General features: G+C 37.4%; 1 protein-coding gene across 4 annotated transcripts in view; it reads right to left on the reverse strand.

Annotated features, from left to right (window-relative positions):
- Window positions 1–26,675, reverse strand: part of LOC114457501 (MAM domain-containing glycosylphosphatidylinositol anchor protein 2) — a 257,718-nt gene that overhangs the window by 98,470 nt on the left and 132,573 nt on the right. For 2 of the 4 annotated variants that reach the window (XM_028439400.1, XM_028439396.1), the window contains exons 4-6: window positions 20,802–20,998; window positions 16,523–16,655; window positions 14,557–14,826 (exon numbers count right to left, since the gene is read on the reverse strand). In XM_028439400.1, coding sequence (XP_028295201.1) covers window positions 14,557–14,826; window positions 16,523–16,655; window positions 20,802–20,998 — 600 coding nt within the window. Of the gene's footprint in view, window positions 1–14,556; window positions 14,827–16,522; window positions 16,659–20,801; window positions 20,999–26,675 lie in introns of all 4 variants that reach the window. The other 2 variants (XM_028439399.1, XM_028439395.1) reach the window with 1 other exon arrangement.

The raw sequence follows: 26,675 nt of genomic DNA on the forward strand, positions 1-26,675 counted from the left end.
CACTCTGCCTTTGTCTGCAGAAGAAAGGCCCGTCTCCTGCTGCTCTCACTCTCAATGATTATTCACCTGTCTGCTCAAGGCTTTGCCTCATTTTTCAGTCCGTCCTGTCCGTCCATCTCTCAGCAGGCGTCAAACTGTGCCTCGTCATTCACCCGTATGGTGAATATCAGCATGAAAAGCTGAACTCATCTATCCGAGCCAGATGGATGTCTTTGGAAACCGCCAATCGCCACAGCTGTTTAGATGAAGGGTAAAACTAAGAAAAAGGACATATGACGAGCAAAATATCCAAAACTAAGCCACACATATACATAGACCTACAATAAACCGCCTTACACTCAATAAAATTAAAAAAAAAATCCTTCATCTTGTGTTAGCTTTCTGTTAGCATCTCTTATGATCACGGGTCAGTTTGACCCATGTCTTAAAGGGGCAATGTGTAAGACTTGCAAGCAATTTCTGCCACCACCAGGTGGCATATTAAGAGTAAAACCAACACCTCCGCCATATCCGATCCTGACCACTGAAAGTACGAGTGACAAAATTCTCTGCTACACCCTGCAAATGTTTTCGGCGGGCCCCTGTGGGCCCATGCATGTGTGATGCGTTCATGAATGAACATGTTTAAGCAGTTGTTTGTTAGTAGTAAACCTCACGGGTAGTGCACCAGTGAGTTCTGTAATGGTTTGTTACCAGAGTTGGCCTAGTTCAGGGACTGCTCTGCTGTAAATAGGCTCATACTCACCAAACCCATGGAAAATAGGTACTACAGGTTGGCCGGACCGGCAATATTTATTGATGTATATATAACTATGTAATCTAAAAAAAGTTTATTAAAACTCACATTTTTATTTTAGGTATTTCAGACATATTTAAAAGTTGAAAATTCCCAATATTTCTACATATTGCACCTTTAAATCAGCTGTAAAATACACTAAAACTATTATCTGTCATCTCATGTGTTTCTTATCTCTTGGTTACCTTGTTAGGCTTCCTAAAAAATGAAAATATTGGCAGTAATAATTTCAGTGTGGGCTTCTGCGCCATTTTTCTGTCAGCGTTCCCCTAGATTTAAATTTGTTTTTAAAAATGATAAAACGATCCACAAGAAAACTGACAGCTAGTGGGAAAACTTGATATGGAATATATTTTATGAATTATTAACTGCCATATAATTGTAACATGGTTCCCCAGTTTCTCATTTAATTAAATTGTAGTTTTTTTTAATAGAATTTCTAAGGCAATTACAATTAGTTCAATTATATGAACTCAATTACAATTCAATTATGATTATAACACCAACAGATAATTTTTATTACAATTACAGTTGTAATTATGCCATAATTGTAATTAATTATCAAATACGTGATTACAATTATAATTGATTATTTAGTATAAGTTATGCACACATTTCTTCAGTCATGGGAAAAAAAGTTTAGAAGGATTGACTACAATTTTAGGATAAATTAGCAAAGCAGGCACAGTATGTGCACGAGCAAATAAGTGCATGTATCCACACAATGGAACAGAGGCAGTCAATAGTACCTGTGAAAGCCAGAGCTGTGCTGGTCGTGTCCAGTCAGTCATTTCAACTGGGAATTGTTGAATGGAAACATATTGAGGTTTGTGCCAAAGCAAAATGTGCCGCAGGCCATTGACATGTTGGTTCACATGCTGTCTGTCAGGGTTTTATAGTAAATAGCCAAACATTTTCAAAGTGTACAGTGGACAGAGAAATAGACTTTTTAAATACAGAAAATGGCCATACATCACACTAAATAAACAAAAATGGTAACAAACATACACAAAACAACAACAAAATGAGAACAAAAGTAAACAAACCAACAACATAATCAAACAAAACGGCAAAAATGACTAGAAAAATCCCACTAAATGACAGATAATACACAAAACAACAAAGATATACAAAATGACAACAATACACATCACAACAAATATAGATACATAACATGACAGAAAATACACAAATGATGACAAAAATATATATTTTTAAATGACAAACAAAACCGCAACAAATAACACATAATGACTCCAAAAACCTACTAAATGACAGATAATACACTAAACAACAACATAGATATATGCAAAAAGTCAACAAAGATTTACAAAATGACAACAGAAATACATATCACAACAAATACATATACATAACATGACAGGAAATACACAAATGAGAACAAAAATACACAAAATGATAAAAAATATATATTTTAAATGACAAACACAAAATGGCAACAAAAAACACAAAATTACTTCAAAAACCCACTAAATGACAGATAATAGACAAAGCAATAACATAGATATATGCAAAAAGTCAACAAAGGTATACAAAATGACAACAATACATATCACAACAAATATATACAACATGACAGAAAATACACTACATGATCAAATATATATTTTCAAATGACAAATATAACGGCAACAAATAACATAAAATACACAAATGACAAGGAAAACTTCACAAAATAACAAAAACCCACAACACGTCGGATAATACACACAACAAACAGAGAATGAAAAAAAGGGAAAAAAAGAAAACGGAATCTCCTTGGAGTCTAAAATGAGTAAAACATGTTGACAACAAGCCTGGATCATGTATTAGAATATATAAATCCAACCACATCACACAGAGGAGAATGTTAGGCTCTGAAAAAAAAAAAAAAAAAAAAAAAAAAAGAAAAAAGCACTACATCAGCAGAAAAACCTTCTATAAAATCCAAACATGATGCCAATAATTTACTATGGCTTATAGTTAAGTTTTATGATCGGACTTAAATGGCTACTGCAAATGAATGAATTTAAATGAAAGATCACCAATGTTGATACACATTAACACAAAATCCCACGTGTCTCCTTTTAAACAGATGGAGGACGACTGATTAACGATTGATATGACAGATATGACAAAAAACCTTAGGCAACACAGACACGAATGCATACAGTTACTGTATATTGGGAAACCGGGATAATGCTGCATGCACACTTTAGGAATCTATTCATATAAATTAATCCAACAAATTACACTAATCTGTTGAAGCAGATTATATCAAATATTTTCTAACAAAAAAAAACCTAAATGTGTTGCTGTACTTGCCCCTAATTTTACGAACACGAGTACTGTTGTGGGTGTCACAGCAAATATTTCTCTTCTTTTGAATGAACTGAGCAATGGACACAAATAAGTCACCAGTAGTGTTAATATTCGGACCCATGGTGACACATACACCTCAGAATATACGGAAGAATAAAACTTAAACAATAAAGTAATGTAATTTGGAAAGCAACAGAATTTAAAAGCAATTATCCTCCAATTTAGTTTCATATAAAACACAAGACAGCAAAGCATGCTGGGAAAGCTGTGCTCTGGATGGTGCAATAAAATAGTTGAACCAATGTGGAAATATTGACTCAACAATAGCACGTTACTTATTAAAAAGTACCAGCACTTTTTTTAGTGTGTCATTATTTTTGTTGATACTCATTACTGCTCATTACTGTTATACTGTATAAAAAGGATATAAAATGGTCTCGGTCTATTTTATTGTTTTGCTTGAATTTGAAGTTAAAATAATTTTGTAAAATGCTAGAATTAATCTGAATGTGGGCATTTTGCGTAACAACTATGATTTTTGAGAAAACAGCAAATATATGTATTTTGGTGTAACGGTGTGTGACAAATGTATAAAAGCAAAAACTATGACAGTAACTACTACTTCGAATTAAAATCGAAATATTATTAATAAACATCCATCTTAAAAGCAGTACTTTGAGAATAAAATGCAAATGGATGCATTTTGAATTGATTACCACATGGAATTAATTGTGATTTATCTCCATTTAAATTGTTAAATGCTGACCTGCGCTATACAAATAATTAATGGGATGAAGTGCAGTGTATTGAACTGCATTTAAAGTCGTGTCTGCTGACCCTTCATAAAGAGGATCCTCTCAGCATGGTGATAGGATGTCAGTTGCCTGCTGGGCCGGCTGTGGAGTGAGCCCATCCCTGGAAAGCAGCCTGGCTGGTGGGACAGTATGGCTGGAGAAACAACCATCTGCTGGGGGAGATGTGTGTGTTTTCACACACATACACACACACACACACACACACAAAACCCCCATTTGGCAACAGCAGTGTGTTGTGGCTTCTCAAGGACTGGAGAGAAGGATAAACAAGCTGAGAAAGTCAATGATGAGGCCACAGGGTGACCGTGGAAAAATGTAGAGTAAATCCAGAGCAGCACAACACATTTGTTATTTCATGAACACATGGTGCACATGCACATGAATTCAAGTGCACACAGACTCGTGATCAGCTTTTCCCTTCAAGTGATTTCAAACTATTTTGGCCTTTATGGTTCTACACCCACACGGATTACACAGGTCTGCTATTGGCCAATTTGGCACATCAGCGCTGGACTCTTTATTATGCAGATGCACACATTGCAGTTCCTATTCTACTCTTCTTCTTTAGATGCACTCACACACAAAGAAACACGCGCACGCACGCACGCACGCACGCAGCAAATAGTGACATTTCATGGTAGAAATTAAAGCATATAACTGTTAGAGTAACAAAACCCCAAATCTACTTTGATGTTGCTGAATGTGTACTAAGTAGTGCTGTTTATTGGTCCTAGTCCAACTTTTAATATTTTAGTAAAAGTAAGTAGTTGTGCGTATTTAGTTGTATAATGTCAGAGTGACTGCGTTTTAGGGTTGAAGGGTTGAATGCCACCAACAACAAAATGAATTTTGCTATTGGCTGAGACAGGTTATTTGGATTATTGTGCGTCATCAATTTTAACTGTTGGCTCCGCCCCTCCTACAAAATCTGAGAGGAAGGAGGAGGGTTTCCTCCAATCACAGCCCTCAGTGAGCATTGATTGACAACCTCATTGAGGAACTCCTTTCTTCAGCTGTGATGTCTTTGCTGAATGATTAATTGCATTTGCAATATTATCGCAATATCATAAAATGCAATTTTCTAATCGCAAAGGCTGCAATTTTTTACTTATTTATTTTTCTTGTCCTGTCCTGTTTAAGAAGTGCAGTCCTCATGTTTACATGTTTCATGAAACGTGACGTTTCATAGCTTTTGCTATACTTTCCAATAGGGGCAGTCACAGATTTTTTTGGGTCACAGACTTTGGCACAACACCACCAGCCTCTGGGATACGGGACATGCTATAGAAGCTAAGTAAACCCAGGAACCTGCTGCTTCGCCTACCGTGAGTCTACGGTAACTGTTAACTCATTCAGTGCCAGCCAGTCTCAGATTTTCTACCCCCCTCAGTGCCAGCCGTTTTTGAGCATTTTGACTGATTTTAAAGACTCACAGAATATCTTCTACTATGACTATCTGAAATCTGACACCATATTCTGAAAGATTGAAGCCTCTACTTTCATCAAAAAAAAAAATTGTTTCTGGCTCGTTTCATTCTTTTGTAATCAGCCGTTGCATAGAGCAAGATTTACACAAATCTTCAGTTTCAGAGCAAAAGCTGAGAAAAAAGCCTTTTTGTAAAAAAAAAAAAACCCTGTCAGTGACTTTAAAGCCTTTTTTTGCTTTAGTGACAACTCTAACATCTGAACATCGTTTCCTTATATATGAAAAAAAAAAAAAAAAAAAAAACACAAACCGGGCTTTTGATGGCAAAATTATTATTATTTATCTATCTGGGTCAGAGTTGAATGGATTTCTTACTGTATTTCAACTTTCTCTCCTGTCAGTCTGTACACATAACTTCCTCTTCCTCCCGGACATGCAGAGGGTCACTGCTTACCCCGTTTTGTTATCGTTTTATCTCACATTCGTCACACTATCCATGAGTTCCACACTTGCTCTGGTCGGAGTGTGCACTGCTGTGCGCTGCCGGGAACGTCAGCTCTGCACGCAGCGCCATTTTCTGTCTCGTAAACTCCTTTCCTCTCTCCCTCTGAGCTCCGATGAGCATGGATGATCTCTCATCCAAAGGTGCGCTGCTACCTCCTACATGTCACCTATTAATTTGCTATCTGGCTCACAGGCTGGGGGTATTTTGTACCCACCTCCACCCGACACGCAGGGATGACCCGTTTGGCTCGGTTAGTTGATGGTTTTATCTCACGATCACAACATTATCAATAATACACTCAGGTCCACACATGTTCTTGTTAGTATGTGGTGTTGTGAGCTGCTGGATACGTCACAATATCACTTCATAGCGCCATTATCTCACTTCTTTTCCTGCTTCTTCCTCCTTTGCTGGGTAGCATCAGTGGCTAATCTCTCATCTAAAGGTGCACTGCTGCCATCTTCAGGACACAGTTGGTTACTACAACACCCCACAGCTTAGATATTGATGAGGGACCGCCGCCAGAGTGTTTTCTAGTAATCCCCGTGAAAAAATGCAAATGACGAGATATCTCGTCAATGGCGATGAGCGTTTGGATTTGAAATGACGAGATATCTCGTCAATGGCACTGAGTGAGTTAAGCTCCGAGGTTTCCTCAGAGCCAGGCGTTTAGACTTTGTTTGTGCTGTTTTTAGTGTTTCTTCGGCTTCCTTCACTGAAGCCGGTGTTGTGCCAAAGTCTGTGACCACTGCGGCTTCTCGGCGGTAGAGAAGAAGAGTGCTACGTCAACTGCGTAAACCTCTTCGGAGTTATTTACTCCCCCTTAAACATGACGCTCCGGTGGGTGAAGTAAATGCAAACTGGCGAAGAATTTCAAACGTGTTTAAGGGGGAGTAAATGTCCGCCGAGAAGCCACAGGGGTTGGAACTGTTGCGACCTCAAGTCACAGATTTTTTCGGGTCACAGACTTTGGCACAGCAGCCGTCTTCCCCCACTAATGGAGCCTCTGTCCTGCGCTGCTGTTTTCCAGATCTGCTTAATACACAGCCATGCTACCACTACAGCTAACGTTAGCGTGTATATTAACCGTAGTATCTGCTTACCAACTGCAGTTTGAGCACAAACCAGGAAGGAGCGAGAAGCTCTTGATGTTGTGCTGCCTTGCCGTGCAGGGGTATTAAGACCCTCGTTTGCTGTGTTGCGCCGCCATCTTGGGCAAAAGTCAGGTACTGCGACTAGTCGACGTCACGTAGACAGAGTCGCGAGACAACACTAAAGTCGACTTGTCTGTTCAACCCCTACTTTCCAACTCTTGTCTCTAATTGGGTAAAATGAATTGTGCACAGCGGGGGGTGTAGTTATTAGCACATATACCTCAGAGTAAGAAGTACCCTTGTGTCTTTTCTGTGTGGAGTTTGCATGTTCTCCCCGTGCTTGTGAGCTTCTTTCTACGGTTCAAAAACATGACTGTTGACTTTAGGAAAGTGGATGTATGGGTCACCCGCTTTTATTTATCATGATTTATGATTTAACTATGATAAGCTGACATGAGGTAAAACAGTGCAGTGAATGTAGACCAACAAAACCATTTGAAAAACAGTTAAACAGGAAATTGTCCAAATGGTCATTAAAATGATGTACAGTATGTCTGCCTTTTTGAAAGCAGCATTATAATTTCCTTTAAAAAATAGAGGCAATGTGCAACTCGTTTACACTTTACACTTCAAACCCCCATGAAACTTTATTGTTGAGCGAAATCAATCTCCTATGAACGAAAGTAAACCTCAGACATATCGTGCACAGTTTGCTACGGTGTGCCAAAAGTTTAGTCACTCTTCTAATCTCTTGCCTTCAGGTGTCAGTGTCTGTCACATTTAGACACAATTTACATAATTTAAGGTGATAGTAAGCTCATAATTTTAGAGTTATTTCTTCACAGATTCAAATAAAACCAGCATTTGTGGCAATCAGAGTTCCACACTAAACGGATACTGAGCTCGCGTTTGATAAAAGCCAAAATAATAAAACACGTATGAAAATACTTGATTGTCAGGAAGTGTATTTTTAGAGACCTTTTTCTCTGAGCTCGAAGCTATTTTCAGCAGAACATTCATATCAACACCTTACAATTGTGATTTAATATAGTGGCGCTGATTAGGAACTGAGTATTAAAACAATGTCTTAAAATTCATGGTTTCTGACATTCTGCTGCTGCACTGTGATGAAAACCATCATCATCGTCATCATCATCATCTGAGGCACATTGATCCCAAAATTGCATTTGCGTCAGAGACAGCTCATTCGGCTCAGGAGAGTAATCCTGAGATGTGTGATAACATGCGGAAGCCACCTCCTGTTAATTAGTGATGTCAAATAGACCCACGCACTCTCACCCACTCTAATTTTATCTTATAGTTTATTAGTCTGCTGCCATAAAAACATCCATAATACGTGACTCACAAGTTGGTCCCCAAAAAAAAAAATCACCTAAACTTCAGTAATGTTTTTTTCTTGTACTTCAGAGTGTCTCTTATCACATGCCATCTACTTTTGGATTCACTTTAAAGGAATCAATCGCTGGCAGAGATAAATGGAGAAGTCGCCACAGTGCATTGAGTCAATTCTCAGACTTTACTAGAGTTTCTCACCTTAATTTTTATACAAATTATATACATAGGACATGAAAAACTTGCAACCCGGAGGCTCTTGAACTCACTTTGTGCTGCTAACCAAAGCAAATGTACAAAGTAAATCCAAAGACACACAAAATGACTCCAAAAATGACAGAAAACACAAACAATCTAGAATTAACACAATGAACTTTAACAACAAATACACAAAATGACTCAAAACACACACAAATGAAAGGACAACACACAACAACAAACAACAAAAACACAAAACTGTAACCTCGTAATAACTGGAATTTTTTTCCTAAATACTGACTTTATTTATTCATTTATTTTTACCTTTTTTAACCAGAACAGTCCCATTGAGTCCCATTAAACAGTAAATTAATGTTGATACATTATGTTGATAATGTGGCCCTTGGATCAGACGGTCATATTTGTGCGACCCCTGTTGTAATAAAAGTTGCCCATCCCTGATATACAGCATTTACAGACCTTGTAAGACAAAAAAATGTTTTATTACAAACTGTGTAAGTAACTTTTAGTTGGGTTTCAGATTGTATAGAAGGGTCGAGAGGACTTATGAACCATTTGTTTTGCAAAAACTGTTTGGGTTAGGCACTAAACAGGGAAAGTCTGGTGCCAATCAGTCATTTGAGGTTTTGCCACAGCATCTCAATCATGCTGAGGTGAGAACTCTGACAGGAGCCAGTCCAGAAGGCGTATTTTCTTCTCGTTGATTTACATCCCCGCTTTGGGTCGTTGTCCTGTTGCATCACCCACGTTCTGCTGAGCTTCAATCAGCGCACTGATGGTCTTAAGTTCTTCTGCAAAATGTCTTATTACCCTAGGGAATTAATTTTCCTGTTGGTCCTTAATGCCTCATCCACCATACGTACCAGTTGGGATGAAGTTTTATCTATGGAACACTGGGGATGCTCTATTGGAAACTTTTAACACATCAAAGCTATTCTAACCCTTTCCATCTTCATGTAAGTAAACCATTTTCCATAATAAGCCGTCAGTCTTGCAGGAGCGCTTAAGTGTGAGTGATGATAAAGCAATGCAGCTGTACTACAAAGCTGGTTATCAACACTTTAATTTAAGTCACGTGATTCATGTGCGCACTCACATAAAAGGGGTGGACTTTGACCAATCACAAACACAGAGGCAGAGCAGTTGCATACTATGGAGGAACAGACAATTATTATTTAATAGATGCACAAATTAAAATCTATAATCCAAAAACAATATTGTTGCCACAGAAAAAGCAGGAAGGAAAGAATGCAGGCAGAGAAAAACAGACGTTAAATGTTAATGCATGAGCACCATAAGAGGATATCCAGCTTTGTAGTACGTTACAAAAATAAAAGAAAGACAAAAAACGACAACAAAAATTGACAAAATGATTCCAAACACACAACACAACAAAAGCACATGAAATGAGAAAAATAAACGCAATAACTCCAACAAAAACACAGGAAATATGAAATATACATGAAATGACTCTAAACACGCACAAAACGACAACCGAAACACACAAAACTACAACAAAAATACACAAACGACAACAGAAACAAAAAAAAAAAAAAAACAAGAAAACACAAACCATTTGTTCTTTTCTGTGATAATGCTCAGATCGGTCATTATTCTAAATGCTGACATGGATGTTGATAATGTGACATATTTTTGAGGCTCCCGCTGTGATAAAACGATGCTCTTAAAGTGTCTCTTGAAGGATTTTTTTTTTTTTTTGCAACTGCTGTATTCTTGCATATCTGCAGTGTGATAGCAGTCTTCATTATGACGTCTAGTTGTCATTTCCACACATCTTATTCAAAGATTGCACCAAACAGACGAATATCACTTGGAGTTATATCCGTAAATATTGTGGTAAACGTGTAAAACGTCAAAGCCAAAGTGGCCATTGCTCTATTTGCTTTTGGAATCTAATGCTTTCAGGTGTGTAATCCCCATGGTGCGATACCAATACAAATATTAGCAAGCTGTAAGATGCATTTATCTTCTTCGCTTTAGGACAATCCACAGTGCATCACCTTCCTCCTGTGTCTTCCTTCCTCACACTAATAGTCTCGCTCACTACATCCTGTAATGTAGTGCGGTACAAATCTGCTGCATGCTTTTCTAATGGGCTGTGAGTAGCTGTTGCTAATCTGGTAACATACTCTGCCAACTCTGATGCAAGATACTATATAATGCCAGCCTGCTATTAGGGGTATTTGATGCAATTGAAAATATTGAGTGTGCGTAGGTGTGCGTTCAAAATATGTGTTGAGAGATTTAAATATGTGACACATCAACGAGACATTTACTGCAGTGACTACATGCAGTTAGTATGTTGACGTTTATTTTCTCACATGGCACGGCTGACAGGTTCTCTTTAATGTAAGACTCATATCGTACGTCCTCAGCTATGTGAGCACTTTCACAAGACAGAGATGAGGTTTATCTGCCAAGGGAGGCCATCAAAATTGACTGGTTGATTATTTGATTTTCTACCTGCAGGGTATTCGGAGGCATAAATAATGCCTTAACGTAGGCTGAGCCATTGAGGAAGCTGTGATTTAATCTTGTAGATAAAAGACAGAAACTGTAAAACAAAAGTTTTTTAAAAATAAACTCAGATTCTCATGTGGTTCGCGCTTGTTTAATTGTGTGATTCATCTGGGAAGGATAAGATGGAGAAAGGTAGCGGCTTGTTGTTTTTGTAACACCTTTTTTTTGTGTTATGTTATTTATTGTGTGTTTTAATATACTATAGGTTTTTTTTTTGTTCTATATTGTTTTAGGCACCACAAGGAGTTGCTACTGAAATTTCACTATACTTATAAAGACATTAAAGCTTTTTTATTTCTATTCTTTTTAGTCCTCTGAATAAATTTCTGCACTTTTACATTCAGGACATTTACATTTCCTTTAAAGGGATCCTCCACTGTTTTTACAACTGTGGCCTAAAACCTTTGAAATGTCTAACAAAATGCATTATTTTGCACCATATTACTTTTATTAACTTTTGTCATTTTGACTGAAAAAGCTGCTAAATGATCCTGAATGCTTCACCTCCTATTAGGGATGGGAATTGAAAAGAATTTAGCAATTCCGATTCCATTATCGATACTGCTTAGCAATTCGATTCCTTAGCGATTCTCATTGATTCTCATTGGGTGAGGGAATTAAATAATACAAATGGATTTGTTTGCTTTAACTCTTTATTACATTATCTTTGTCTCTTTATTTCCTGCAGGGATATCAGCTCTCTTTTAATCCACCTGGTATAGATTGTTTTCACTGGATAATATATACAAAATCGCTATATAAAATTGATTATTATTATTATTATTATTATTATTATTACAACATATGACACGTTTTGGCTACAAACATTTGAGAATATTTACAGTGCTCCTTTTGAACATCTAAAACTAATTCAGACATAAAACAAATAATTATTCTGTAAAAAAGAACATATTAAACAAATGTACAGCTGCACTTATTATGTATTTAAACAGTAAAGCTTTGGTTTAGCCTTTGTTTACATTTCTATAAATGGACCTTCAGAGACGCCGTCCCCGTTGTTACATGTAACGTCATCAGCCGTGTGTGTGAGTGTGTGTGTGTGTGTAGTGTGAAAGAGCAAACTAAAGACAATGATCAGTACCAGTTCATCTCCAGTGTCTGATTACTTGTTATGACATAAACTGGCGACGAGGTGTGTGTTCTTGCAAAAGTTTGCTGTTTTCAGAAGAAAAGTTAGCGAGTGTACAGAACTTGGAAGTGACTAGCGTAGCAACAGAGACGCTACAAACACAGGGTGGGTGGAGGAGGTGGATTCATCGCGGTGGACAGCAAACAACTCCGTGGTGGAAGGAGCTTTACTTGGTGCTAGCATAAACAATATACAGGATCTGGAGGAGTTTATTGTTACGTATTTGCTAAATAAGAGGAACCGATAAGCGGAATTGAAATACAACCAAGCAAACAAATCCTAGGAATTGAATTACTGGGAACCGGTTCTCAGAAAGAACTGGTTTTCAATTCCCATCCCTACCACCTATAGAACTCAATGGGCTGAAAGGAGCAATTGACGTCATCAATGACGTCATTTCAACATGGTGGCGCACAGGCCCTTAAACGGTAAACTGGTCCCATTTTTAAAATTTATTAAAACAAATATGGTACAAAACAGTGTGTTTTGTTAGGCATAGTTCTTCTAATAAGGACATTTCAAAAGTTTTAGGCCACATTGGCAAAAACAGTGAAGGATCCCAACCCATAATCCCCCACTTCAGTAATAGAAATTGCTTTTAAAGTATGAAAGTCCATTTTGGTACACATTATGCAATTAATGCTGTTTCACACTTGCACAGCTTTATTTTGCAAATGGTAAAATTGCCTTTCTAAAGGCTAGTAATGTATCCAAATTGTTATGCTTTTACTGTAATGGGGAGGTTATAACTGAAATACAAAGTGACTCCTGCAATGATCCAGGAGACAGGGGAAGAAACATCTTATGACTTAGCATCCACCAGTGACTTTTAACCTTCAGCTTTTGTTCATCTGCTGCTAACTACTCCTTGAATCAATAAACTTTAATTAACGGATTCACTCTGTTTGCCTGTGGCATTGCCCTTGACCAGCTTTGAGTAACTGCAGCTGTGTTAAATAGATGCTCTTTGTTTGCGAGGTTGAACTTCATAAGCAAAAGACATTCAATATAATTATGAGAGAATGTGAAATAAATGTGTTATGATTGTACAAAACATTTGTATTTAACCCAAGAGGAACATTATGCATAACAAAACAAAACATAAATGTGCCAGTAAATTGAAATTTCAACACCACCACAGAAAGTCTTCCATTAAAATCACCACCCAATAAAATAAAATGTGCAACTTTAGTGAGTGCATTAAGAATAGTTACAAATGTAGACAAATGTGTCCTTTTCAATAAAATACAACAAACAGCCATGAATTAGGGCTAACCTAATATGACAGTCTATCAGCTGTTCCAAATAAGTGTTTGCATTAGAAAATAAACAATATCCGAGATTGGCGATGTCATCGGCCCACCGATAGATGATTGACAGGTATTGGTTTTTCCACCGACATTAAAAAAAACAGTTATAGTCTAGTTTTAGTCAACATAATGACATTAAGATTTTAGTTTTTTCACCTGCTTTAATTTCTCCACACTTGTCACCAGACTGGCTTAACTGACTACACGACACAATATGCACAACTGTAACATCACATTACTATCTCACCTTAAAATGGTCTACTCTTCTCCACCCCTTCCATTGTCCTACCCTGACTCCCTTTTCCCTGTTCCCTTCCCCCTCACCATTATTTTGTTTTGCCTGGGCCCCAAATAAAAAAGCGTGCTCCGAGCGTCAATGCGTACACATCCTTAGATTATACCTACCAAATTTCAGCCTGATTCGTTCACGAATAACAGAGGAGTAACAAATTTAACTAGTGTACACAAAAACAAAAACAACAACAAAGTGAGTGGCGTTTTGAGCCCGGTCTAGAATACTCTATTCTACTCTAATCTATAGTGTTAACCTTCGACAGCATGTGTAGATAAGGTAAAAAATAAAAATAAAAAATAAAAGATTTTAGTTGTTTTTTTTTTACAGATATAGTCGTCTGAAATATAAAGCATAAAAGTTCATAAAGTGCCAATTTTGTGCCATGTGAAAATTAGAATCGAATGTTTATTCGTATACAAAAATATGAATATATTGTCTTAAGGTTTTGTTGTGTTTTTTGTTTTTGTTTTTTATCAAATAGTAAGAGTCTAATTATTGTCACCAACATTTTTAGTCAATAACAACACTGCGTGACAGTGTGCCACAAGAATATATTGGTGCTAAGATTATTTACCGCTTTGTACATTAAAACTACTCTTGCCAGGTCAAAAATATTAGTTTTTTTTCCATTAGACAATGATAAGTGAGCACTCACACAGGCAGCGTGAGTATATATTACTATTATGTTGTGTGCATTGCTCTTTATGTTTAACCCTTGCAATCAGCTCACCTCGCACCACTATGGTAGTGGACTTCTTAGCTGGGTTCCCCACGTTGTTGCTGGCCACACAGCTGTAGACCCCGGCTTCGTCCGAGCTGATGGCTGGCAGTGTGAGCGTGCCTCCCTTCACCACGCTTCTCTGGGGCAGGCTGTCATTACTGGTGAGCCAGGTGAGGATGGGGGGTGGCTCCCCTCCAGTGGTGATGCACACCAAAGACACAGTCTGCCCAGGATTTACGACGATGGGATCCTCCACTAACAGTTTGATTGACGGGGAGGCTGTGGAGAGAGTGGAAGAAGTCGAGAGTAAGAATAACGGGAGGTGGAGAACGTGAGGTGTATGGCTGCCAGGGTTGGGGTCAATTACATTTTTAAATTACAATTACATCTGCAATTATCCATGTTCAAATACAACTCAATTATGATTACTTTGACCAGCATTTTTTTCAACTACAATTAAAATAACAATTGCTATTTTTTCCATGAAAGTCAATTACAAATTATAAATAATCACAATTACTGAGCTTTTAATAAAGTCCATATGACTTAACCTTCCTCTTGTATTAGCTTTCTGTTTATGGTAACGGGTCAGTTTTGACCATAGTCTTAAATCAGCTGTAAAAAAAAAAAAAATATATATATATATATATATATATATATAAAAAAAAAAAAAAAAAAAAACTCTTCCTCACCCACCGCGGGCGGTCTCTTTTTCATCTTCTGTTCCCCATTGTCTGAGACATTCACTGAGCACGTCATCTGTTGGAGCCTTGTCCTTGATGTACGTATGGATCTTGGATTTTTCATCCTGGATAGTGGCTCTCACGCTCACTAGTCTTCGACCTCCTTCCTTACGGCTAGCGTACAGTCTCAGGGTGCTGGATTTGGGGTAGAACCCTCTGTGCATGGTTAGGAGCTTTTGTGTCTTAACATCTGTGGTCTATATCTCATCCTTTGGCCAGCTTATTATTCCTGCAGGGTATCTGATTACTGGTAGGGCGTAGCTGTTTATTGCCCGGGACTTGTTCTTGCCATTGAGCTGGCTTCTAAGGACATGCCTTACTCGTTGGAGGTATTTGGCCGTAGCCGCTTACCGAGTCACTTCTTCGAGGTTGCCATTTGCTTGTGGGATTCCGAGGTACTTGTAACTGTCCTCAATGTCTGCTATTGTTCCTTCTGGGAGTGAGACCCTTTCTGTGTGGACGACCTTCCCTTTCTTAGTCACCATCCAACCACACTTCTCTAGTCCGAATGTCTCGCTCATTCTTAGCGTACAGCTTGATGTCATCCATGTAGAGGAGGTGGCTGATGGTGGCCCTGTTCCTGAGTCGGTATATATATATATATACATATAATCTATCATCTAATTTGTTTGGTTACCTTGCTATGCTTCCTTATCCATGAAAATATTGGTAATCTTTTTGGTGTGGGCGTATCAGCCTTCTTTGTGTCACTATACCCTATTTACATTTTTTTAAAGGGTAAAATGTTTCTCATGAGAACTAACAGGTAAACTTGATATGAAACATATTTTAATAATTGTTACCAAATTAGGCCTGTGTGTAAGCCATAGAACTGTAACATGGTTCCCAAGTTTTCTGTTTAATTACATTGTAAATGACAGTTTTTATAGAATTTCCATGTCAATTACAATTACAAAGTCAATTATCTCAACCCAATTACAATTCAATAATGATTAGAACAGCAACATAATTTTTTCAATTCCAATTCCAATTATAATAGTCATAGTTGTAATTAAATATCAGTTATAATTGACCTCAACCCTGATGGTGGCAGTGAGAAATGACACAGCAACCTCTTTCTGATATTTCTAATATAGTAATATTCTAAAATCCAAATGACTGAAATATGTCTTAATTATTCTGACAGATTGTTTAAAATCTTAACCATCATGAATTATTACCATAACATGGTGTCTAATATTGTAATATGCTTAAATATGCACTAGCCGTACCTGTTTTGTTGGTGAGTCTGAAGATAACGCTGCGATCAGGAATCCCACACACGTTCCGGACGGACGCGATGCAGCTGTAGTTGGCGTAGTCTTGAGGACGAAGGTTCTTCAGCTTCAAAATCTTCGTTTCCCCCTGCAGCTCAGACCAAACCAAAACTGGTATGCAAATGTGTGCAAAGCATAAACATCATCATGTAAAATAGGTGCAGGAAAAAAAAAGGTCGTGGGGTGGGCCACACCTCAGGAGAAATGTCAAAAAGATGGTTATGCATGTTGTTTTTCAATAAAGGGAAAGGTCAAGTAAATTGTAAGTGAGAAGGAAGTCTCTACATGAGCAGACTTTGTGAGAGTTTTAAACTATCTGGGCCAGACAGGTTGTTATTAAGTGCCGAAGAGAGTGAAAACTAATAAAAAATAAATGTCTGATGAAGTATTTCTTGTTTAATTCATGATTTGGATCAAAACTATTGAAAAACGATCCTTACTGGTGACATCTTTGACAGATGATCTCTCAATAGCAGGTTCATTTTGTCTTCTTTTTGAATAACATGTTAATATGTTATTCAGACAACTTTTTTTCAGGAAATGTACTTTGCACTCCTGACATGTCGTGACTGTCAACTTCTTTGATGTTTCCTTGACTTACGTGTAGGTCAAAGCTTATTACGCAGAAGTCAAGAAAACATCAAAGTGATCAGCAGACTTCTTAAATCAAACAAGGATACTGAAGGCAGAACAACATCCGTTCCTAAATAATTCCAGCAAGTTCTTTTTTTAATAATATGTTTATTTATTATTTATTTATTCAGACAACTTTTTTCCAAGGAATTTACATTGATCTCCTGACATGTTTTCATGTCTTCCTCAGTGGTGTCTGCTGATTGCTTTGATGTGTCCTTGATTTTCACGTAATTTTCCAGCAAGTCAATTTTGTCTTTAATCGAAACATGTCAGGAGATCAAAGTAAATTACCTGAAAAAAAGTTGTCTGAATAAATGAAACCTTAACACAGTATTAAAAAAAGAAGACAAAATGAACTTGCTGGAATTACTACTAGTCAATGACACATCAAAGCGGTCAGCAGAAGCCTCAGAGGAAGACTGGCAGTTGACAGTCAAAACATGTCAGGAGATCAAAGTACATTTCCTGAAAAAAAGTTGTCTGAATAAATTAAACCATAACATTTAATTCATGAAGAAGACAAAATTAACTTGCTGGAATTACTATTAGTCAATGGCACATCAAAGCGGTCGGCAGAAGCCTCTGAGGAAGACTGGCAGTTAGCAGTCTTAAAAAAGTTGTCTGAATAAATGAAACCTTAACATCTCATTAACTGTACTTTCAGTAAAGTATCATTATTTTGTGTGTGCATCTGCACACGCTACACATTACTGTCATTATCCCAGTGAATGTTATACATGCTTGTGATTAGTTGTGTGTTTTACAAAGTGTGAGTCACAGGGGTTGTGATCCGAGGCCGATCCTTTGTGCAAACAAAATGCTGGCGCTGATCATTTACTGCTGTGCAACAGACATTAATAATTGGCTCACTGCTGCAAATCTTAACAGGAAGTTGCAATGTGTGTTGCCAGGTTGCAACACACGTTGCAACGATCATTGAACTTAATAATCGAGTCACAGTGCGTGTAGTGCAATGTTTTTACATCATTGTGCAGATGTTGGGGAAAGCTCATTTGCGAGTTTGGTGTCAGCATTAACATGTTTATATAGAGACTAATTAGACGTGTCTCAAACTTTTTAATGCCATTGTAACTTATTATTTTTGAGAAACTTTATAAGTTATTGAAAAAGTGGAAATATTCCTGAATAAATGTATGTGTAAAACAGAGCGGGCCATTCATTAAACTTAAGAAAATTAAGAAAATAAGATTGAAACCTCACAAATGTTACAGTTGGGTCATCTACAAAACATGTCTTTGTAATCTATCAGACATTAAAAAAGTATTTATTATTAATATTTCATAAATGACTTGTTTACCAAGTAAAAAATCCAAAAAAAACCCAACAAAAAAAACAAAAAACAAAAAAAAAACTGACAGTCGAAGTTTAAGGTTTATCTACTGTCTGAACCAGTGTTTTTCATTCTCAGGGTCGGGACCCCATGTGGGGTCACCTGGAATTAAAATGAAGTTGCCTGATGTCTAGTGATGTCTAAATAAATAAAAAAAAAGAGAAAAAAAACGAAAAAAATGGAGCTAAAAACAGATTAAAATTGTATTTAAATTTTTTGGGAATTATTATTATTTTTCAAATACACATCACACACAATACATATCTAAAAACTGTATCCTATACTTAAACTTTCTCAAATATAAATCTACTTAAAATAAAATGCAGTATAAAAAATGTCTGAGGTGATGCACTTGTCACTTTGCACACTAATCCTGGTAACTCTGTATTTAATAGTCATGATCAAAAACTAATTCTAGGAAGAAAAAAAACATTATCTGGGGTCGCCGGACATTTGTGATGTCAAAATGGGGTTAGGACCCAAAAAAAAGGTTGGGAACCTCTGCAGCAGATCATGACGCATATACTGTAGCTGTAATTTGATCATTTCACTGATGAAAGTCTGACTAAAGATGGACAATAAATGAATTATGGCTTTGCTAATTGTGCTATTCTTGTCATGTTGCAGAGTAGAAAGTCACAGACAGCAGAACGGACAGTTTTACAATAACACAACAGCTCTGGGACTCGCTTAATTAAGAAGCAGCGTTTGAAATGCAACCTCTGCATTTCTCCAGCGTCAGTGGGAATATGAAAACATTAGCAAGGCTGAAAGAGAAGCTGAAGTAAAGCATGGGTGAAGTGTAATGGCAGGGGAGAGGCGTGTTCCTTAGCTGATGTAGAAGAAAATGAAGAAGAAAAAAAAAGAAAAAAAACTTGCCAAAACAAGAAGAATCCATAGACATGGGCTCAGTTTGACCCTGGATTTTTAACACGCTCAATTAGAAATAAGTCCCGCAATTAACTTGGCTGTTTCAGGCAAGTTCAAATCTTTTGTTCGAGAGAATATCATCCCTTTATTGAAATAATTTGCATAGCATTTAGCAGGGATTTATCTGGACTGATGCGGTAATCATAAGGGGTTTGGGGTTGCGCTCAAATTTTTAGAGTCAATTAAATAATTCAAAAGAGGCGAAGACGAAAGAATGAGCGAAGGCCGATGGTGAAAAACAAGAATGAAAGAGGTTTGCTTTGAGGCCACCAGCGTTAACAGCTTTCACATCCTTCTCCTGCTTGTGCATTTCTATTTGCTTAGACATAAATGTTACTTCTCGTTGGCCTCAAACAGAAAGATGGACAACTATAGGCTACAGTATAAAAATTGATGTCATATTTTAGTACAGTGACAAATCTCAGCATGGCCACATAAAAGAAAATAGGATTTTGTGGTTGTTATAGGAGTCATTATGTGCATGTTTCCCTCATTTTTTGTCATTTTGTTGTTGTTTTATCCGTTCAAGGAGTAAATATGTGTGTTTTTGTTGTTGTTTAGTGTTTTTTGGTGTCATTTTGTATAGTTTATTTTATTTTGGAATGTTTCTGTTGTCGTTTTGTCTGTTTTGTTAATTATTTGATCCATTTTCCTTGTCACTTTGAATATTTGTCGAGCCATTTAGTGTATTTTCTGTCCGTATGTGTATTTTCCTTGTCATTTCACGAGTCATTTTGTGTTTCTGTTCTCGTCACGTCTGTTTATCAGGTTTTTTTTGGAGGCTTTTTGTGTTCTAACCATATTTATGTGGGCTTTATGTGGCCTATTTAGCATCAGTTGGCCATGACTGCTCTAGAATTATCAAAATGTCATATCAAACTTACATTTCTCTTGTAATTATTTGCCCCTCGCTCTGATGCAATTTAAATTCAACTCAGTACTTTCACTTTGCATAATGTTACTTTGGTAAATAACCATGTAGAAGATCATGAATCACATATTCAATGAGCTTGTTTTAGACCTTTACACAACCTTAAACAAAATAATACACCTAGACTAGTGAATTGAGAAATTTCAGAATTAAAAGTGCATCTTTTTTTAATATAGTAATTAGCATCACTTCCATGAGCACTAATATGTAGCTAACAGTTCAAATGATATCAAATATCTAATGAGCAAACAACATGGAGGTTTCTGTATGGAGGCGTGGCCAAGAAGTTCAACCCATCAACAAGTGTTAAAAATCCTAACTACATAATGTCCATTCATGAACCATATTAGGTTTACAAACTATAGTCATATCACAATAAATCTTACCTGTGTGAAAAATGGCTCGTAGATCTCAACGCCCTTATCTGACCCTTGGGTCAGAACTTCTCTCCCACGGTGCCAGCTGTAGCGTACGGGCGGGTTGGAGTTGGCGACGCAGCGCAGAAAAACTGTCCTCTCATAGTAGAATTGCTCCTTGGCTTCTCCTATACTTTGATGCACTGTAACCACTGGGTCATCAAGGTCTGTGGAAAGATCAGACAAACAGTACTTTAACCTTCTTTTTTTTGCCTTTGTACAATGTCATAAAAACCAGTTCCATTACCCATAGAAATGCGCAAAATCGAAATAGTGCAATAAAAACTGGCAATGGAAACACCAGTAGGTGCGCTGCTTCCATCTACATGTCACCTATTATTTAGATATCTGGCTCACAGTTGAATGTTTTGCTTACTGTATTTTGTATCTGCCCCCCGTCAATCACACATACGTAACTCCCTCTTCCTCCCGACACGCAGAAATAACCCGTTTGGTCCAGTTAGTTGATGGTTTTATCTCACGATCGCAACATGATCAATAATCCACTCAGGCCCACACATGTTCTGTGTTAGTATGTGGTGCTGTGAGCTGCTGGATACTTGACAATAACACTCCGTAGCACCATAATCTCCGTCGTCCCTGCTTTTTCCTCCTTAGCTAATGGTAGCATCAGTGGCTAATCCAAAGGTGCGCTGCTGTCACCTCCAGGGCACAGTTGGTCACTACATCAACAGAGAAACCTTATATTCACAGGAGAACTCCGTCGCAGTGTATCCTAGCAACTTCCGTGGAAAAATGGAATTGACGTAACATTACGTCTTTGGCACTGAGTGTTTGGATTTGAAATGACGTAATATTACGTCAATGAAACTGAATGAGTTAATAAGGTAGATCGGCCGTGTCTTAAAATACATGGATTGATAAAATTGCTGCCCAATGACACATTGATTCACCAGGCTGATCAATTATCCGTGTAATCCAAGTTCCATCCTCCACAGCTTTTATCGTGCAAAGTGACTTGTTAGGATATTGTTTGGACATATCTGTTACTCACTCCACTTTGTAGAAGATCTGAAGGAACTTTTACCCAAACACGAGGCAGTCAGTGATTTGAGAAGGCGCTTGTGGTTGATTAAATGTATTCAAAGTTAATCATCTTACTCAGCTATCGCATTAGGCCTTGGCAAATGGCGCTCATCACTGCTGTGGTGTCTAATACTCTGCTTTTAGATTATGTCCATTTGCACGCTCAAAGAACTTGAGGAGCTTGGCTGTTTCCCTTTCATCTCCATTGGAGATGCAATCAGGTTTTTTTAGCGCAAGCAAAAAGGCAATTTAAGGGAGAGGATAAGAGAAGCTAATGCAAGTTATCCCTGGTGGTGAAATTCCATCTGATAAACCTGACCTTTTGCATATAAGAGGGGAAGTGATTGAGTGTTAATGAGTGAGTTAGTGTCGCAGGGATTGAGCAACAAGGTGGATGATTGAGGTGACTGTGTGAGCGAGAGTGCAAACAGTTTAGAGCAAATGAATACCCAAATCTTTAATGATTAAACCTCCAGGGGAAAAGTGCACACACATTAAGCATTATTAAGCGACAAAATTATCACTTTGAATTCAGTGGCTGTGTTCGAACCCCATGGATTTACAGGAGACCAGGTCCTAATCAAGCAGCAGTGGACCAATGCGTGCACCCTCTACCGGTACAGAGAATGCTGATTCTTCACTTTCATTAAAAATGTGCTCAGCCTTACAGCCGCTTAATCAAAATCTAGCAGTGGTCAATACTTCATCCAGGATCTATTACAGTGTCTCAGGTAGGAGCAATTACCTTTTTAAGGCGGTGAGGGGGGTGTCAGGGGATGATAGTCACAATAGGAGCAGAGACACATAGCTCCAGAAAAAAAAAGACATCATTTGTAGCACAGATCGCCTCAGTGAAGACACGGATTGTTTAAGAAGAGGAGGGGCTTATCTCTGACACTAACCAACCACCACCCTAACTCTGTTTTCCATGCATTTGTCGTTAGACATTCTACTATTTGTAGTGCAATGCAGACAACTATGCACGTCTCTTTTTGAATTTGTTTCTTTTCTAATATTTTATGCCATGCACTTTTATTCAGATTAACTTTTATACTGAAGAACATTTTATTTTGACGGACTTTTACCGTACCTGTCAAGGATCAACCGTAGCAGTGGAGGCAGTCAATAAGGAAACCAGGCTCCAGGTTGTGATGCATCAGTTTTATCTGTTTATTTTTTAGTTTGCACCACAAGCACTGTGTACTTCAATCTCCATTCCACTCTCTACTGAACAGAATGAATGTCCTTATATACAGGTGTACCACTAATTAGCCTGTACCAAGCATGGGGTGACATATAATGTGCATATTAAAAGTACAACATAAATATTTACACAAACACTTCCTAACAGACATTATCACAACCACTAACCCTGTATTAATATCATTAATCTTATTTACATCTCCTAAATTATTAAACTACATATTTACATTGAGCTACACACATCCAGCTCCCCTGTTCCTAGCCTCTGCTTGGTCTCTCCCACCTGGAACCTATAAAAAGGTGTCCAAAAACCCCGGGGAATTCTTTTACCCGAACACCTCAGGAAAGAGGAAGAGAGCATGCACAGGTAACGTTTTGTTGAAGATCACATTTCAATCACATGCAAAATACCAGAACATATTTAATTGTTTTATCTTTCATGTCACTGCTAAGTTATTTATCAATTAACTGAAATGTATTTTCTGTGTTTATCACTAGATGAATCCTGTGGCCTGAACCATGTGCTTCACCATTTGACCAATAAATCAATTAAACCAATACAACAAAAATGTGTCTCTTAATTTCATTAAGCACTGCAGTTTGTCACAGTATTACAATTGACTCTTTTTTTTAAATTACAACAGTTCACAAGTGTAACAGTCCATAAGTAACGTCACCTCGTCGTTACAGTACCCTATGTTGTTTTTACGATAACTGTCGGTTATGTGCTTGTATATTGTTGGGAGGGGCATGCGCAATTTCATTGTAGATTGTGCAATGATGACAAAAAGAATTCTATTTTATTCATGTTTTGTCTTGCAAGACATAAATTCCACCATTTATTATATTCAGGGTTCCTACAGCTTCAGTCAAATTACGTTCAAGACTTTTTAAAACTTTTTAATGCCATTAAAATTAAGACTGACTTCACAGTAAACACAATTCAGGAAAAAAAAAAAAAAACCCCACAACAATTACATAGGGTTAGGGTATATTTTTCCAGTGTTCAGTGCAGACGTGCAACTGGTGGCTCAAATGATCAAAATCACTCAAAACACACAAGATGACTACACAAACAGCCAGAAATCTATGAAACGAAACAAATGAAATTCATTAATTAGACTTTGTCATACATACAGGTACAGATATGAAATTTGTTTTCTGCACATGACCCAATATGTACAGTTTTTTAAGATTATAATGTCATGCACTATCATATTATATTTTATTTAGCATTTTTTACAGATTTTGATTCGATGTTTTTGCTCTAATTATCTTTGCACTACATTTTTTTTCCCCGTCTTTCTGCTGTTCACACTTTTTTTTAAGAGAGCTGCTATTTTTTTTTATTTCGTTGTGGTTCTAAAAAAGTAACAATGGCTATAAAAGGATTCTGATTCTGAACCATTAGGAAAAAGTAATAAGGGACATTTTCCTTGGACAGGCAATTTTCTTTAAAGTTAAATGTCCTAATGTTAAAAGTTTCCGCGGCAACCAAGTCACTGTTTCATAGTTTGTTCCGCTGTTGTTATTGCGTGATGTTATGGAAAATTATATATTTTTTAAAAAACGAATGTTACCATTTGTTTTGAAACGTGAGACTACCTCTACAATCATAAAATCATACTTATGTGTTCAAATTTAAGACTTTTGAAACATTGATTAAAGACATTTTAATGACAATTTAGATTAATGAGTTTAATGCCTTTTAAGACTTTTTGAGGATTCGCAGGAACCCTGTGTATTGTATAATCGTGACCATTAGCAGCCCTCCCTAGGGAAGGGTAAGCTCCACACACCTGTGTGAGGGGGAAATGAAAGGCTTTAGGTTTGGTCTTTTGGTTGAGCTGATGGTATAGTGTTTTGCTACTATTGTGCAGTGGAGTGAAATCTGCTGTGCCAGTTTAATTAATATGTAATTACAGAACTCTCTCCTGGTCAGTTCTGGTCGGACGGCCCTAAGCAGGCCAGATACACTGATAGCACACACCAAGGCCTCTGCCTGAGGGGGCTCCGCTCGGTTCTGACTACCACTATCAGCAACATACTGTACATAACCCTGAGCACTGAGCTATAAAGATAAGAGTGAACAGAGGGAGTGGATGTGTGCCTCCAAGTGTGACAGAGTTGTTTATTGGAAGTAAACGCATGGCCTGTGCCCAGGTACTGCACATCCAACGACAAGCCCGAGATAAGTTTTGAGTGAAAGGTTTTCAGCCAATCACCCCACATGTGGACTCGTCATCGTCACCAGGAAGTCACTGTCCTCATGATGCGTTCACTGCAACTCAGAACTCGGAGATCCAAGTCGAACTTCCTCTAAAAATCATTTATCTGACGTCTCATAACAACGATGGCAGCCATACAGAACCACATGTTGGTGGTAAAACTGATTAAAAGCATAATGCCAAAAAACTTTAAGAAATAATATACAATATTCCCCCGCAACCCTATAAAAGGACAAAGCAGGTCTGAAAATTGATGGCTGAATGGATATACAATATTCACTATGCTGTTTTGGAACACAGTAATGAATGTGTATTTATGTTGCTGTTTTTATGATTCTAAAACACATTTCAAATTATATATATTTACTTGAGCCCAGTGTCATGTTTTTTAAAGCCTTAAATGAATCACATTCAATGTTTTGTTGCTGAAATATGCTACATCATGTTGCCTTGCTTTGTTGGGCCAATAAAAAAAAAAAATGCCATTCAGAATAATTATAGCTTAAATCACACAAACATTATCTTTTTTTGTATTTTGTTTTATTTTGTTTTTTTATATTGTTTGAGTCGTCATGAACCAAAAACGCTGAAACAGAGATGAAGGGTTTTTTTTTTTTTTTTTTTTTGCTTATTGTAACTGGTTCATCCAGTTTTCTGGGGGTGCACCCACAATCAGATGACCTTGTTTCAAGATTGTGAATGTGTCCCCTAAATGTAGGTGTATTGTTTATTGAGAGAGTATAAGAAGATGGTAGGAGGGAGAAAAAAAAACACAAAAAAAAGGAAATGGATTAAAATGGAATGAATTCCAAACTAAGTTCCAGGTCCACCATCAGTCTTTGCCCATGAGGATATTGCCTGCGCGTGCTCCACACTCCGGCACAATTAGCTTCTGAAGTCATGCGTGACTGATTGTTGGGCTGAAATTCAGGAGCCTTGAGGAAAAACTGTGACAAACATGACGGCTGTGCCAGAGTTGTTAGGGTTTGTAATTGCGGGTTTATGGATTCACATGCCTAATCTGCCCGTGTGCTGCTAAAAGCTTCAGCGAACCGACCGTGGCATCACTCATGCTCACCTCTACCAACTGTGACAAGCCTCACAACCCAAAGGTCCCTGTGATATTCAAACATGAGAGGAAGCAGGAAAGTGTGACACACAAACATGCAAAAAAAATAAAAAAATAAACTAAGTGATGCATAAGAAGAAGTAAGACAAGACAAGTATGAAAAGGAGAAGGATTTAGTTCAGAGCCGACACTTTGACTCTCGAAAGTGAAAATGTATCTATTAACCAGGGTTGGGGTAATTACATTTTTCAGTTACAATTATGTTTTTAATTACCTATGTTCAATTACGATTACAGT

Source organism: Gouania willdenowi, chromosome 24 (genome assembly GCF_900634775.1).
Source record: "Gouania willdenowi chromosome 24, fGouWil2.1, whole genome shotgun sequence".
NCBI classification, from domain to species: Eukaryota; Metazoa; Chordata; class Actinopteri; order Blenniiformes; family Gobiesocidae; genus Gouania; species Gouania willdenowi.